General features: G+C 37.0%; 1 protein-coding gene across 1 annotated transcript in view; it reads left to right on the forward strand.

Annotated features, from left to right (window-relative positions):
• WDR90 (WD repeat domain 90) overlaps positions 1-14,256 on the forward strand; it is a 52,856-nt gene that overhangs the window by 32,731 nt on the left and 5,869 nt on the right. Inside the window, exons 33-38 of the mRNA XM_051973126.1 lie at positions 303-493; positions 722-890; positions 1,797-1,908; positions 8,293-8,464; positions 9,751-9,873; positions 10,390-10,567. Of these exons, the coding sequence (XP_051829086.1) occupies positions 303-493; positions 722-890; positions 1,797-1,908; positions 8,293-8,464; positions 9,751-9,873; positions 10,390-10,567 (945 nt within the window). The remainder of the gene's footprint in view (positions 1-302; positions 494-721; positions 891-1,796; positions 1,909-8,292; positions 8,465-9,750; positions 9,874-10,389; positions 10,568-14,256) is intronic.

Consider the following 14,256-nt stretch of genomic DNA (forward strand, 5'->3'; position numbering starts at 1 on the left):
TGGTCTTAGAGATGACAAAAAAAATTATATTTGTTTATGGGGGCCTTTTTTATGTTTGGGGGGGGGGTTTGTCCTTATGGATTATGACTTTCTGATGCCAAATAGTCTGTCTTAAAGTTCATCATTGGTAAGCTAGAGGGTTCTAGGTGCTATCTAGCAATCTAATTCAATTGAACAAGCACTCATTAAATGCTTACTATGTGCAATCTGACCATGTTATTGTGTTAGATGCTAATGTTACAAAGAAACCAAAAAGTAGTCTGCCCTCAAAGAGTTTATACAAATATATGTCTGACTTCCAGGGGATTACAGTGACCGTACCATTGCCCTCTGGAATGCCTTCACCTATGAACTGATGTCCTCCACCCGATTCATGGAGCCAGTTCATGAAGTGGCTTTTAATCCTTTCAGTGCTAATGAGCTTGCTTGTGTGGGCCAGGGAGCTATCACTTTCTGGCTCATGAAGCAGTGGGGAGCTGACATCAACCTCCAGGTATGTTACCATCCTTTACCTCTTTCTTTTTTGATAGGTCAGGAAATGCTTGTTTAGGGTAACCTTCTGGTATTCAGAGGCTGCTCTGTGGCTTTGGGTGGTTATAGAGGGTTGTTTTCCCCTGCTTACTCCTGGTTTATTAAGGATGTCACCTTTTCAGATGAAATGCCACAATAAAACCTCACCACAATCCATAATATCAGTTGATATTTCTTATCTTTGTGTCAGGTCCACAGAGTTCCTGTGCCTGAAGAAATAGGACCGGTAGAACTGACATCAATATGCTATAGCATCATCCCCTTACTCTATAGTGGCACCAACACTGGACAGATTTGTGTCTGGGACATAAGCACCAACCGCTGTTTTATGACCTGGGAAGCTGATGAGGGTGAGATTGGTGAGTAGATACCAATGCAAAAATTGTTTAGAGTAGATACCAATACAAAAAAAAAAAAATTGCACATGGAACAAGAAATGCTTCCCCCATGTTCAGTACAAATTCTTTGATAGTATTTTTAAAAATAATAATAAATTTTATTGATATCTTCTGTTTCTTATGTCATTGTGATTATCTCAAGTAGCTTTTTCCCATTTCCAGAGAGCCATCTCATATGACAAATTCTATTTTATTAGACATTATTGAAGTCCAAAAACATACAGTGTTTAATACCTGTAGATTTCCCAGCTTCATGAATAGGCAGATTGGGGATATCTTCTTATACTCTTCTTTCAAGTCCCATTTCATCTTTATAATTTTGTTACGTTTACTTTTGCTTTTTTGGTGTGATGTTCTTTCCATTTACATTGTTAAAGTTATTATATTGTTTTCATGTCTCTGCTAATGTTATCCTGCATTACTTTGTGTAAATCTTTAGTATTTCTTTGTATTCACCATATACATCATTTCTTGTACAATAATATTCCATTACATTTAAGTACCACAGTTTGTTTAGCCATTCCCCAACTGATAGGCACCTACTTTGTTTCTAGTTCTTTTGGAGTACAAGGAGACTTTTTTTCTTATCAATGACTTTCTTGCGGTTTAGGCCCAGTAATGGAATCTTTGGTTCAAGGCTCTGAACGTTTTAGTCACCTTATTTGAATAATTCCAAATTACTTTCCAAAATGGTTGTATTAATTTACAGCTCCATCAACAATGTATTGATGATATTATTTATTCTAACATCCTTCAGGATATCCCAGTCTATATCCCAAATCCCTTTTAACAATAATGTTCCGTGATTCTCTGATCAGTTCAAGACCCAAGGTCAGGAAATGGATTAATTTTTTCCTGGTGTCCTAGGTGTCCTTCTGTGTTCTGGAAATCGACTAGTCAGTGGCAGCAACACTAAGCGGATTCGCTTGTGGGCAGTTGGAGCAGTGCAGGAGCTGAGACTGAAAGGTTCTGGTGCAAGGTGAGACAGGTGTCCTGCATACCAGATAGTCATTCATTTGTTTAATAAACATTTACTAACCACTTTGTGCCACTGACAGTACTAAGCGCTGGATACCCACTACCAGCTGCTTCTTCTGAGGAAAGGATTCATTTGAGCATTCCAGAACTTGGGACTCAATTATCCAGCTGTCCAGCTGTGTGAGTAGAGATGACCAACACTATACTGTCACTTTAGCTCCTAGGGTTGCTAGTGTTACTTCTCAAGTAGAGAAGGACCATTAAATTATGTTTCTTTTCTGAATGATTCTCTCTTGTTTCTAAATCATAGAACCATCATTGTAAAGGGACCATCAGAGCCAATCTCAAAGATAACTTGTTTCTTTGTTTCCATTTTTTCTTCTTGGAAAACTAACTGTTGGGGCAGCTAGATGGCACTAGATAAAGCACTAGTCAGGAAATCCTGGGTTCAAAACTGGCCTTAGACACTTAACACTCACTAGGTGTGTGACCTTGGGCAAATCATTTAATCTCAATTGCCTCTCCAAAGGAAAAAGAAAGAACGAAAGCTAATTGTGCATGTCTTTTGGGGAATTCTTTTTCTTACAAATTTGAGTAAATGAAAAATATTTCAAATCATTAATAATGAGAGAAATACAAATGAAAGCAACTCCTTTTTCCTTTTATACCTATCAAATTGGCAAAGATGACAAAAGGGGAAATGACATGTTTGAAAGGCTTTGGAAAATTTGATATACTTATGTACTGTTAGAGTTGTGAATTGGTGCAACAGGTCTAAAAAGCAATCTAGAATCATGTTCTCAGAATCACTAAAAAATGTACACCTTCTGAGTCAGTTTTTGACTAAAGGCCTATGTCCTGAAGAGAGCAAAGAGAAAAAGAAGCCCCATTTACAAAAATATTTGTAGCAGCTTTTTTTAAAACAATATTTTATTGTTCCAAATACATGCAAAGATAGTTTTCATCATTTACCTTGAAAAACCTTGTATTCCAAATTTTTCTCCCTCTTCTCTCAAGACATCAAGCAATTTAATAGAGGTTAAACGTGTGTAGTTCTTCCAAATATATTTCCATATTCATCATGCTGTGCAAGAAAAATCAGATCAAGAGGGCAAAAGACATGAGAAAGAAAAAAATAAGCAAACAACTACAAAAAAGGTGAAAATATGCATTGATCCACATTCAGTCTTATGTCCATAGTTCTCTATCTCTGAATGCTAATGGTATTTTCCATCCCAAGTCTATTGTAATCACCACATTGTTAAGAAGAGCTACATCCATCACAGTTGATCATCACATAATTATGTTGTTGCCATGTACAGTGATCTCCTGGGTCTGCTCATTTCACTCAGCATCAGTTTATGTAAGTCTCTCCAGGCCTCTCTGAAATCATCCTGCTCATTGTTTCTCATAGAACAATAATATTCCATAACATTCCTATACCACAATCTATTCAGCCATTCTTCAATTGATGCATATCCACTGACTTTCCAGTTTCTTGCCACTACAAAAAGGGCTGCCACAAACATTTTTGCACATGTGGATCCCTTTCCCTCCTTTAGATTTCTTTGGGATATAAACCCAGTAGAAACACTGCTGGATCAAAGGATGTGCACAGTTTGATAGCTGTTAAGGACCATGACTAAGTGTGAAGGGGCAGGTCAGTTCTCTGGAAAGCCCCCACAGCAGTGAATCATAACATATTTGAAGGAATTGCAGCTGAGCCTTTACTGAGGCAGATGTTGCTTGTGAATTGGGAATGAAATAAATCAGAGGCTAGAAGGAAGAGGAGAGACGTCAGAGAAGGCAACTGCCTCTCAGTCTCCTTGTAACACCCAGCAGCCACTAACAGGTAGTTCCTGGAATAGATAGCATTTTGAGCAGAGTTCCAAATTGCTTTTCTCAATGGCTAGATCCATTCAATCCGCCAACAATGTATCAGTGTCCCAGTTTCCCCACATTCCCTCCAACATTTGTCATCTTTTCCTGTCATCTTACCCAACTGAGAGGTGTGTAGTGGTACCTCAGAATTGTCTTAATTTGCATTTCTCTAATCAGTAGTGACTTAGAGCATTTTTTTCATGTGACTAGAAATGGCTTTAATTTCTTTGTCTAAAAATGTCCCTACATATTCTCTGACCATTTATCAATTGGGGAATGGCTTATAGTCTTATAAATTGAATCATTTATCCACTACACTGTACACCAAGGTAAGGTTGAAATGGGTTCATGATTTAGACATAAAGAATGATACTATAAACAAATTAGAAGAACATAGGATAGTTTACCTTCCAGATCTGTGGAGGAGGAAGGAATTTGTGACCAAAGAACAACTAGAGATCATTATTGATTATAAAATAGATAACTGATTATATTAAGTTAAAAAGTTTTTGTATAAACAAAATTAATGCAGACAAGATTAGAAGGGAAACAGTAAACTGGGAAAACATTTTTACATCCAAAAGATCTAATAAAGGCCTCATTTCTAAAATATATGGAGAATTGACTCAAATTTACAATAGTTCAATCCATTCTCCAATTGATAAATGGTCAAAGGATATTAACAATTTTCAGATGAAGAAATTGAAACTAATTGTAGTCGCATGAAAAGGTGATCCAAATCACTCTTAATCAGAGAAATGCAAATTAAGACAACTCTGAGATACACTACACACCTGTCAGATTGGCTAAGATGGTAGAAAAAAGATAATGACGAATGTTGGAGGGGATGTGGGAAAACTGGGACACTGATGTATTGTTGATGGAACTGTGAACCTATTTAACCATTCTTGAGAACAATCTGGAACTATGCTGAAGAAGTTATCAAACTGTGCATACCCTTTGATTCACCAGTATTATTACTGGGCTTATATCCCAAAGAGATCTTAAAGAGGGAAAGGGACCCATATGTGCAAAAATGTTTGCGGCAGCCCTCTTTGTAGTGGCTAGAAAGTGGAAACTGAGTGGATATCCATTAGTTGGAGAATGGCTGAATAAGTTACGGTATATGAATGTTATAGAATATTATTGTTCTGTAAGAAATGACCAACAGGATTTTTTCAGACAGGCCTAGAGAGACTTTCATGAACTGATGCTAAGTGAAATGAGCAGAACCATGGGATCATTATACATGGCAACAACAAGACTATACAACGATCAATTCTGAGGGACATGACTCTCTTTAATATTGAGATGATTCAAAGCAGTTTCACTTGTTCAGTAATGAAGAAAACCATCTACACCCAGAAAGAGGACTGTGGGAACTGAATGTGGAACACAACATAGTATTCTCACTCTCTATGTTGTTATTTGCTTGCATTTTTTTTTCTTTCTCTGTTTTTCTTTTTCTTCCTTCTTGATCTGATTTTTCTTGCACAACAAGATATTTGTATGAATTTGTATACATATATTGGATCTAACATATATTTCAACATATTTAACATGTATGGGACTACCTGCCAGCTAAGGGAGGGGGTAGGGGGAAAGAGGAGAAAATTTGCAACAAAAAGTTATGCAAGGGTCAATGTTGGAAAAATTACCCACGCATATGCTTTGTAAATAAAAGGCTTTAATAAAAAATTTTAGAACTATTAAATTGAATCATTTCTCTGTATATTTTGAAAATGAGACCTTTATCAGAAACACTGGCTATAAAAATTTTTTTCTAGCTCTCTGTTTGCCTTCTAATCTTGACTACATTTTGTTTTGTTTGTGCAAAAACTTTTAAATTTAATATAATCAAAATTATCCATTTTGCATTTCATGATATTCTCTAGTGCTTTGATCATAAATTCCTCCCTTCTCCACAGATTTGAGAGGTAAACTATCCCTTCTCCTAATCTGCTTATAGTATCACCCTTTATGACTAAAGCACAAACCCATTTTGACCTTTCTTGGTATAGGGTGTTAGGTATTGATCAACGCCTAGTTTCTGCCATACTATTTTCCAGTTTTTCTTTTTTTAAATAGCAGAGAAGTATAGTATAAACCTTCCTTCAAATACCAAGTGCTGGGGTTAGAACTAAGCTCCCTTCATATCCTCTGACATCCCTTGCCTTTGGTGGAATGAATGGATCCTCTACATCTGAGCCTACCAAAGGAACCTGGAAAGTAGAAAGATATACATGGGAGTGGGGACCAGGCAGTTCATTGTGCTGTAGTAATAGAGAAATTAGTAGTCATTTTTGGGGAGGAGGTGAACAGGAAAGGGAAGTACTATTTCTTTGTCTTTGTCTTGGAGACTGTGAATTTAAAGAAAATGATAGTGTTTTGGGGAATGCTCAGCATTTTTATTTCTAGTTTTTGAAAAGCAGATTAATCTTCAAGCATCTATTAAAGTGTCTACTTGATATAAAGGAATGAAACCTCTAGAAGCTTATATTCCATAGGCAGAAAGAGTCGGAACAACATATGCACAAATAATCCAAAAGTTTGGGAATAAGAAGCTTTAGGACAATATTCTCACTAGAACTTTGTAGAATGAGACTCTAATTTTTAGATTCCAGCTGTATTTCAAGAGACAGCTGGTTTACACCAATTTCTCCAAATACTATTTCCTAGTACTCTTTTTTTTTTTTTTAAATAACTTTTTATTGATAGAACCCATGCCAGGGTAATTTTTTACAGCATTATTCCTTGTACTCACTTCTGTTCCAATTTTTCCTCTCCCTCCCTCCATCCCCTCCCCCAGATGGCAAGCAGTCCTTTACATGTTGAATAGGTCCTAGTACTCTTAAAAATCCATGTACAGAATCCATGTGGCAGTAGCTAGGGTAGACCCAGAGGTCATCTCCCAAGGCAATTACTAAGGAAAGCTTGGTTAACTGACTAAAGAGACTTATTTAGTCTTCTCTGCAGTATGTTCCATATTTTGGTATTAGAATTCTTTGGGACTGGTTAAAGTACTTAACCACCTGGATGATTTGTTTTTTGTGAGGTGCTTCTAACAACTGGCTCATTTAAAAACATCCCATTTTATTGTATAAAGCCTGTAATAAATGAATGATTTGTTCATACACAGACATTTTGTGTGAGCATCTGCTTTGTTTAATGTGCTATGCTAGATCCTGGGAAATACAAAGATAAAACATGGTCTCTTCCCTAGAGAAGCTTACACTTTAATAGAGGAAGCTCTGGCAGAAAGATTAAATGACTTGTCCAAGGTCAAACAGATGGAAAGTGTCAGAAGTTGGATTTGAACTCAGGTCTTCCTGACTGCAGACCTGATAACATGATCCACTGAACCACCAACTGACTTTACAGTTTCTCATCGCTACACCTTGAGGCTGCATGGAGTAGGAACCCTTAGGACACCTTTGGTATTAGCCTTTTAAAGGCCCAACTCCTGACCTTCCACCTACACATGTCCTCTGTCCAGGTGTGGCTTAGTGTAGCTGGGGCTTATTGGCTGTGACTTGTCCTGGCCCATACCACCTAACTATAATTCTCTTTCATACATTCACTGGAATTATTCATTTTGTCTTTGTAGCAGGGGTTCCTAATCCAGGGACTGTGAACTTGTTTTAATAACATTTTGGTAATTATATTTCAGTATAATTGGTTTCTTTTGTTATGCTCAGTATTTTATTTTGTGCTCATGATTCTGAGAAGGCTTCACTAGATTGCCAAAGGATTCTATGACAGAAAAAATATTAAGAGCCCCTGCTCTTTAGTTACTGATCTGAATCAACCTTTCAGTGTCTTCCTCCTGCCATGCTTTCCTAACCATCCCTATACTCCTATTTTCCTCTCCAAACACTGGACAAGTCTCTTCTTCTTTCCAGGCTCCCTACAATTGAAACTCTATGATCATTCTACTTCTAGGCCACCCTCTCAACTAAAAAACTGACTAAATATCCCCTGTGTGGGGCTTGCTGACCTGGCTACCCATGACGTCTGGAGTGTTGACTAATCTAAATCTCTCTCTGCATGATTGGATGTCCTTTGGCTCCTGACAAACAAGAAACACCCATGTTGATAAGCAAAGAGAGGAAGGGAAGACATTCTTGGCATAGAAGAGATCAAAGGCACAAATGGGAAGACGTGAAAGATGTGTCTATTGTCTATAGATTAGTCTAGTTTGGCTGAGGCATAAAACAATAGCAAGGAAGTCAGTTCAACTAGGAGTCAGTTCAACTAAGACCCACAGTGTGTTTGCTTGTGGGGGTGTAAGTGGAGAGAAATAAGCCCTTGAATGTACAACTAGAAAATTTGAGCTTCATTGTAAAACTTTTTGAGTGAAACACTAATCAGACCTCTTTATTAGGTGTAAGCATTATACTATCCTTTAGTCCTTTCAGAGTACTTGCTTCTATTTTCTCTATTTCCCCAATTTCTTTTTTTTTCCTATTCATTTCAAATTTCCAGACTTTTTGTTATTCCTCAGGTCCAGCTCTGTTTTTATGGAGCAAGAAATGACTTTGGATGGTGCTGTGGTCAGTGCCAGCTTTGATGATAGTATGGATATGGGCATTGTGGGGACAACTGCAGGCACTCTGTGGTATATCAACTGGGCTGAGAAAACCAACATCCGCCTCATCAGTGGCCACAAAAACAAGGTAAAGAGTCAGAAGGTATAGACTTTGCAGGTACTCTGAGAGTGAGAGTTCTGTCTCGGCTCAGTGTGTCGTGTCAGCTGAGAAAAATGTATAGTGATATGTCAGTTAATGTATAGTAATATGTCAGTCAGGAATGCATGAATCGTCTTCTCCTATTGCCTTTTTACCAACAGACTTATTTTTTTACTGAGTTGCTGTCTCTGATCACATTGTATTCAAATGTAGGAGAACCTTGGAAGATTGGGGTTTTAATATCATTTTGGAACTGCAGGGAAGGTTGCCAGATTAGGCATTCACTTATCTACCTTAACTTTTTTGAGGCACCTCAGATATTTTAAAGAATATCTTTTATTTTATCTGTGTCCCTGCCTTAATGATTAAGATGGTATTATCACCACATTGCTTACTAATACAGCATCATCTGTGCAGATGATTGACCGGCTTCACAGTTGTTAAGGGCGGTGGCGGACAGGCTAGGATATAACAAGTTGCCTGTTAAAATGATAATAATCCAGTCTTTTGCAGTGACTGAATTTTCTCTTTGGTGAATCTCTCTCTTTTTTTTTTTTTAATTTTTATTTAATAATTACTTTATATTGACAGAATCCATGCCAGGGTAATTTTTTTACAACATTATTCCTTGCACTCGTTTCTGTTCCGATTCCCCCCCCCTCCCCTAGATGGCAAGCAGTTTTATATATGTTAGATATGTTGCAATATATCCTAGATACAATATATGTTTGCACTACTGAACAGTTCTCTTGTTGCACAGGGAGAATTGGATTCAGAAGGTAAAAATAACCCGGGAAGAAAAACAAAAATGCAGATAGTTCACATTCATTTCCCAGTGTTCTTTCTTTGGGTGTAGCTGCTTCTGTCCGTCATTTATCAATTGAAACTCAGTTCTCTTTGTCAAAGAAATCCACTTCCATCAAAATATGTCCTCATACAATATCGTTGTCAAAGTGTATAATGATCTCCTAGTTCTGCTCATTTCACTTAGCATCAGTTCATGTAAGTCTCTCCAGTCCTCTCTGTATTCATCCTGCTGGTCATTTCTTATAGAACAGTAATATTCCGTAAATTCATATGCCACAATTTACCCAGCCATTCTCCAGTTGATGGGCATCCATTCATTTTCCAGTTTCTAGCCACTACAAACAGGGCTGCTACAAACATTTTGGCACATACAGGTCCCTTTCCCTTCTTTAGAATTTGGTGAATCTCTCTTTGGAGAGAAAGGAGAACACAGGCCACATCAATATCTCCTCTCCCTGTTGTTGCAGGTGAATGAAGTGACCTTTAGCCCTACTGAGTCCCACTGTGCTACTTGTGGTGATGATGGCAGTGTGCGAGTCTGGTCCTTGGCCAGCATGGAGCTGGTGGTACAATTCCAGGTGCTAAATCAGGTACTTATGGGACAGCTAAGGGATATATAATCACATTTCCCTTGGGGCTGGGGACTGTCCCTCATCACAGGGTGCTCGTCTAAATTGGGAGTGTGTTCTAGCCCTAGCCTGGGTTGTGCTTCCTGACTTGGGAAGGGGGAGCTGAGACCTTATGTCTTTTTACTCTTAAGGAGCCTAGGGAGATAGTTTTCTTACAGGGACTGAAATAGGGGGAAGGAGTGGATCTAACAGGATGAAATTTAGCAGGGATAAATAGAAGATTATATATTTGTAAAAGATTGTACAGGAATAGAAGGGAGAGATGTGGCTAGAAAGAAGTTGATGTAGAAGAGACCAGAGAGTCTTACTGTTTAGCAAATTACCCTTCTCTTTTGTAGATATGGGGTAAAAGAGTGTGATGTGATAGAGAAGCTTATTCTGTATTGCAGTTTAGACTGCATTAATAGAAGCAGAGTTTGCATAATGAAGGAAGTGATAGCTGGAGGTAGCTTGTCCAAGAATGTCTCTTTCTCTTAGAGTTGCTTGTGTCTGGCCTGGAGTCCATCAGCCCATAGCAGCAGAAGTGAACACCAGCAAGTGGTGGCAGGCTACAGTGATGGCACAATCCGTGTATTCAGCATTTCCCGGACAGAGATGGAACTGAAGATACACCCTCACCCTGTAGCACTGACAGCCATCTCCTTCTCTGTGGACGGTGAGGGTTAACCCAGCATTTTCTCTGGGAATCAGGTACTGGCTTCCATGGGATTTCAGCCCTTTCTAAATGGCAGAAAGTTTAGGAGATCCCTCAGACTGCTAGAGCTGAATTTTCCCTGTGGTTTCCAATGGTTGTCATAGGAGTGGGAAAGAGCACTGGGGCTGGTGATGTTGAACTCACCACTTCAAGTGTGTGTAAATATGGCAGAGTCCAAGTAGCCCTGGAATCATAGTCAGGAGATGTTGGCTCCATCTCTGTAATCACCTATTAGTTGGATAGTCTCACACAAATCACATAGCCTTCCTCAGCTTCCTTTTTTCTGTCCCTTCTGCTCCACTTGGTGGTTGTGATAAGAGCATGTTGTGAGTTATAAAGCACTAGGTAATTGTGAATTAGGGCAACTAGGTGGCACAGAGTCTTAGGTTTGGAGTCAGGAAGATCTGAGTTTAAATGCAGCTTCAGACACTTAGTAGCTGTGTGACCATTTCAAACTATTTCAGTGTCTTTGCCAAGAAGGTATCAAATGAGATTACATAGAGTTGAACACTCTCTCTCTCTCGCTCTCGCTCTCCCTCTTGCTCTCGCTCTCTCACTCTTGCTCTCTCTCATCCCTCTCCAACCACCCCCCTTCCTTCTCCTCTCTCTCATATATATATGAAAAATACTTTTTCAAGACCATCTGTAGTTATTTTCCTTCTGTGCAGAGAATTTTTAATTTGTATATTTTCTAATTGCCTAATCTTGAATGATCTTTGATTTCTTTCTTTGAACCTTAGTTTCCCCATCTATAAAATGAAATGAAGATTTTAATCTTTAAATCTATGTTTAATGTTATCCTCTTTGTACTTATCCCTCCCTCACAACTTCAAAATGTCATCAATCAGAATTTTCAATTTTCAATTTTTTTAAATTTTAAAATACATCTAAGGAACCTTATTATTTCACATGACTTAGTTTAATCATAGGAGCAGAAAATCCTTTTTTTTTTTAAAATAACTTTTTATTGACAGAACCCAGAATTTTTTACAGCATTATCCCTTGCACTCACTTCTGTTCCGACAGAAAATCCTTATAGTTCCTCCTTCTTCCCAAGAAACAGTTAGAGGGGGAAGCTAGGTGGTGCAGTGGATAGAGCACCCGCCCTGAAGTAGGAGGACCTGAGTTCAAATCTTATCTCAGACACTTCCTAGCTGTGGGTCCCTGGACAAGTCACTTAACCCCAATTACCTCAATAAAAAACAAAAACAAAAAACAATTAGAGCTTCTTATTCCCTTCTTTGCTGTGATACAGACAACATTTCACCCAGCTTCTCCTTCCTATGCTTTCTTCCCTCTTTCCAAACCCCTTTTTATATAGGCTTCTACTACAAAGTAAGAGTGACCCCTCAGCACACAAGCATCAAACCTTTCTAAAAACATTTTATTTGTTTTAATCAGCCAAGATATAGCTTCTCAAACTTTCTCCATCTCTAAATGAGAACTCAAGAAAAACAAAACCCATGACAAACATATCAAAACATATCAATTGGTAATTAAAAAAAAAATTTCCCCATTGGTCATATCCAAAAAAGATTTTGTTTTATTCTGAATTCTGAACCTTTCACTTCTATTAGGAAGTGGCTAGCATGTTTCATCATTAGTCCTTTGGAATTCTAGTTGATTGTTATACTAATAAAAAATAGTTCATTACCATATCATCATATTTATTATATCATCATTTATTCATCCATTCCCCAATTTATGAGCATTCCCTCACATTCCCATTTTTTGTCACCTTAAAAAGATATATGAATATTTGCTTTATTTGCTAAGAAGTAATCCTGAAATCTGCCCTCCCTATAATTCTCTTTCATCCTTTCTCTTTCTTTCTTATTTTCTTATTGAGTGAAGTGTGTATGTTGTATTTCCTCTTTTGAACAGTTCAGATGAAGTGAGGTTTAAGTGTCGGTTGCTTCCTCATACTCCCCCTTCTTGCTTGTATAGATTTCTACTTATGAACCCTGACTATATAATTTTCCCTAACCTTCCTTTCCTCCCACAGTGTATTCCTCTTCTCTTTCCATTTTTTCATAAGATCATCAAGATATAATTGAAACATTCCCAAACCTTCCGTCGTTTAAACTCCTTCTTTGATCCTTGATGAAAATTGGGTTCATCTCTCCATATTAGAATGAAAGCAATTTATACTTGTATATCTATTATAGTTGGTTTACTTTTTTATATTTCTCTTGACTCCTGTTATTTTCACTTCAGAGTTTTATGTAACTCTGATCCTTTCATCAATGATGCTTAAAAGCACTCTATTTCTTTAAAAATACATTTTTCTCCTGTAAAATTATACTGTTTTGTTGGCTGTTATTCTTGGCTGTAAGCCTATATCCTTTATCTTCTGGAATGTTGTATTTCAAGTTCTCTGCCCCTTTATGGTGGTGCTTACTAAATAGTGTGTAATCCTGAATATTGTACCTTGGTACTACTTGAATTCTGACTGTTTGCAGGAATTTTTTTTTTTTTTTGGAAGCTTTGAATTTTAGTTCTGATGTTGTTGAGAATTTTCATTTGGGAGTATCTTTTGGGAAATGACTGGTGGATTCTTTCTGTTTCCTTTGCCCTCTAATTCAAAGAGATCTAGACAGTTTTCTTTTAAAATTTCTTAAAATATCATATCTAGACTATTTTATTAATCAAGGTAGTCAGATAATCCAATGATTCTTAAATTTTTTTTCTTCTCTATTTTCCAGATCAGTTGTTTTGTTATGAGATAGCCTACATTTTCTTTTACTTTTTTCAGCCTTTTGACTTGATTTAAAATTTCTTGTTTCATGGAGACCTTGGCTTCTATTTGGTCCATTCTAATTTTTAGGGAATTTGTTGTTTGGACAAGATTTTGTACCTCTTGCACTAAGTGGTTAGTTCCTTTTTGAATTCTTTCTTCCATTGTTCTCATTACATTTTCAATTTCTTCCTCATTCTCATTCCATTTATAAAAACCATTTTTGACTTTTTTCTATTAATCTTTTGCTCCATCTTCCAGGAATTTTAGTTGAGTTTTTCTCCACCCTCTGTTTTACTTTGAGGCATTGTTGGTAGATATCTTGGAGTCATGTTTGTCTTCTGTGTCTTGAGCAATTTCGCCACTATAATATCTCATTATGATGGGATCCTTTTTTGTTTGCCCATTTTTCAATCTATCTCCTGACTGCAGACTTGTTTTTTCTCTTTTTTTTGTAAAAGCATTTTATTTAGACAACTGAAGACAATTAGATTTTCAGAAGCAGTGTGGTCATTTAAAGAGAAATCAAACCAAATAGTTTATGATGTATTCCATTTTGTACAGCTAAAGCAAAAGTTTTCCTGCCTTTAGAAAGAGTCAGTAAAATAAACATTAAATTTTGTTTCTCCATAGTAAGGTAAAATGGTTACAAGAAATCCAACTGAAAAAGGAAAAAATTTAATGGTCACTTACATATATTCATTCAAAAAAGCATTAAGAAATTAGTCTGAGTGACCAAATTCTATTTGCATATTTTTGTTTTCTCAGTTTTCACTTAGAAATAACATCATCCTGGCTCTACTTTCAGTATTAATATTATACAAGTTTTGTTTTTTTCCCCCTTTCCTTTATTTCTTAGCAATAGCTAGAATTTCTTTTTAAAAAAATATTATCTTTTGTTTTTATCCACATT

The sequence above is a fragment of the Antechinus flavipes genome, chromosome 1, assembly GCF_016432865.1.
Source record: "Antechinus flavipes isolate AdamAnt ecotype Samford, QLD, Australia chromosome 1, AdamAnt_v2, whole genome shotgun sequence".
NCBI classification, from domain to species: domain Eukaryota; kingdom Metazoa; phylum Chordata; class Mammalia; order Dasyuromorphia; family Dasyuridae; genus Antechinus; species Antechinus flavipes.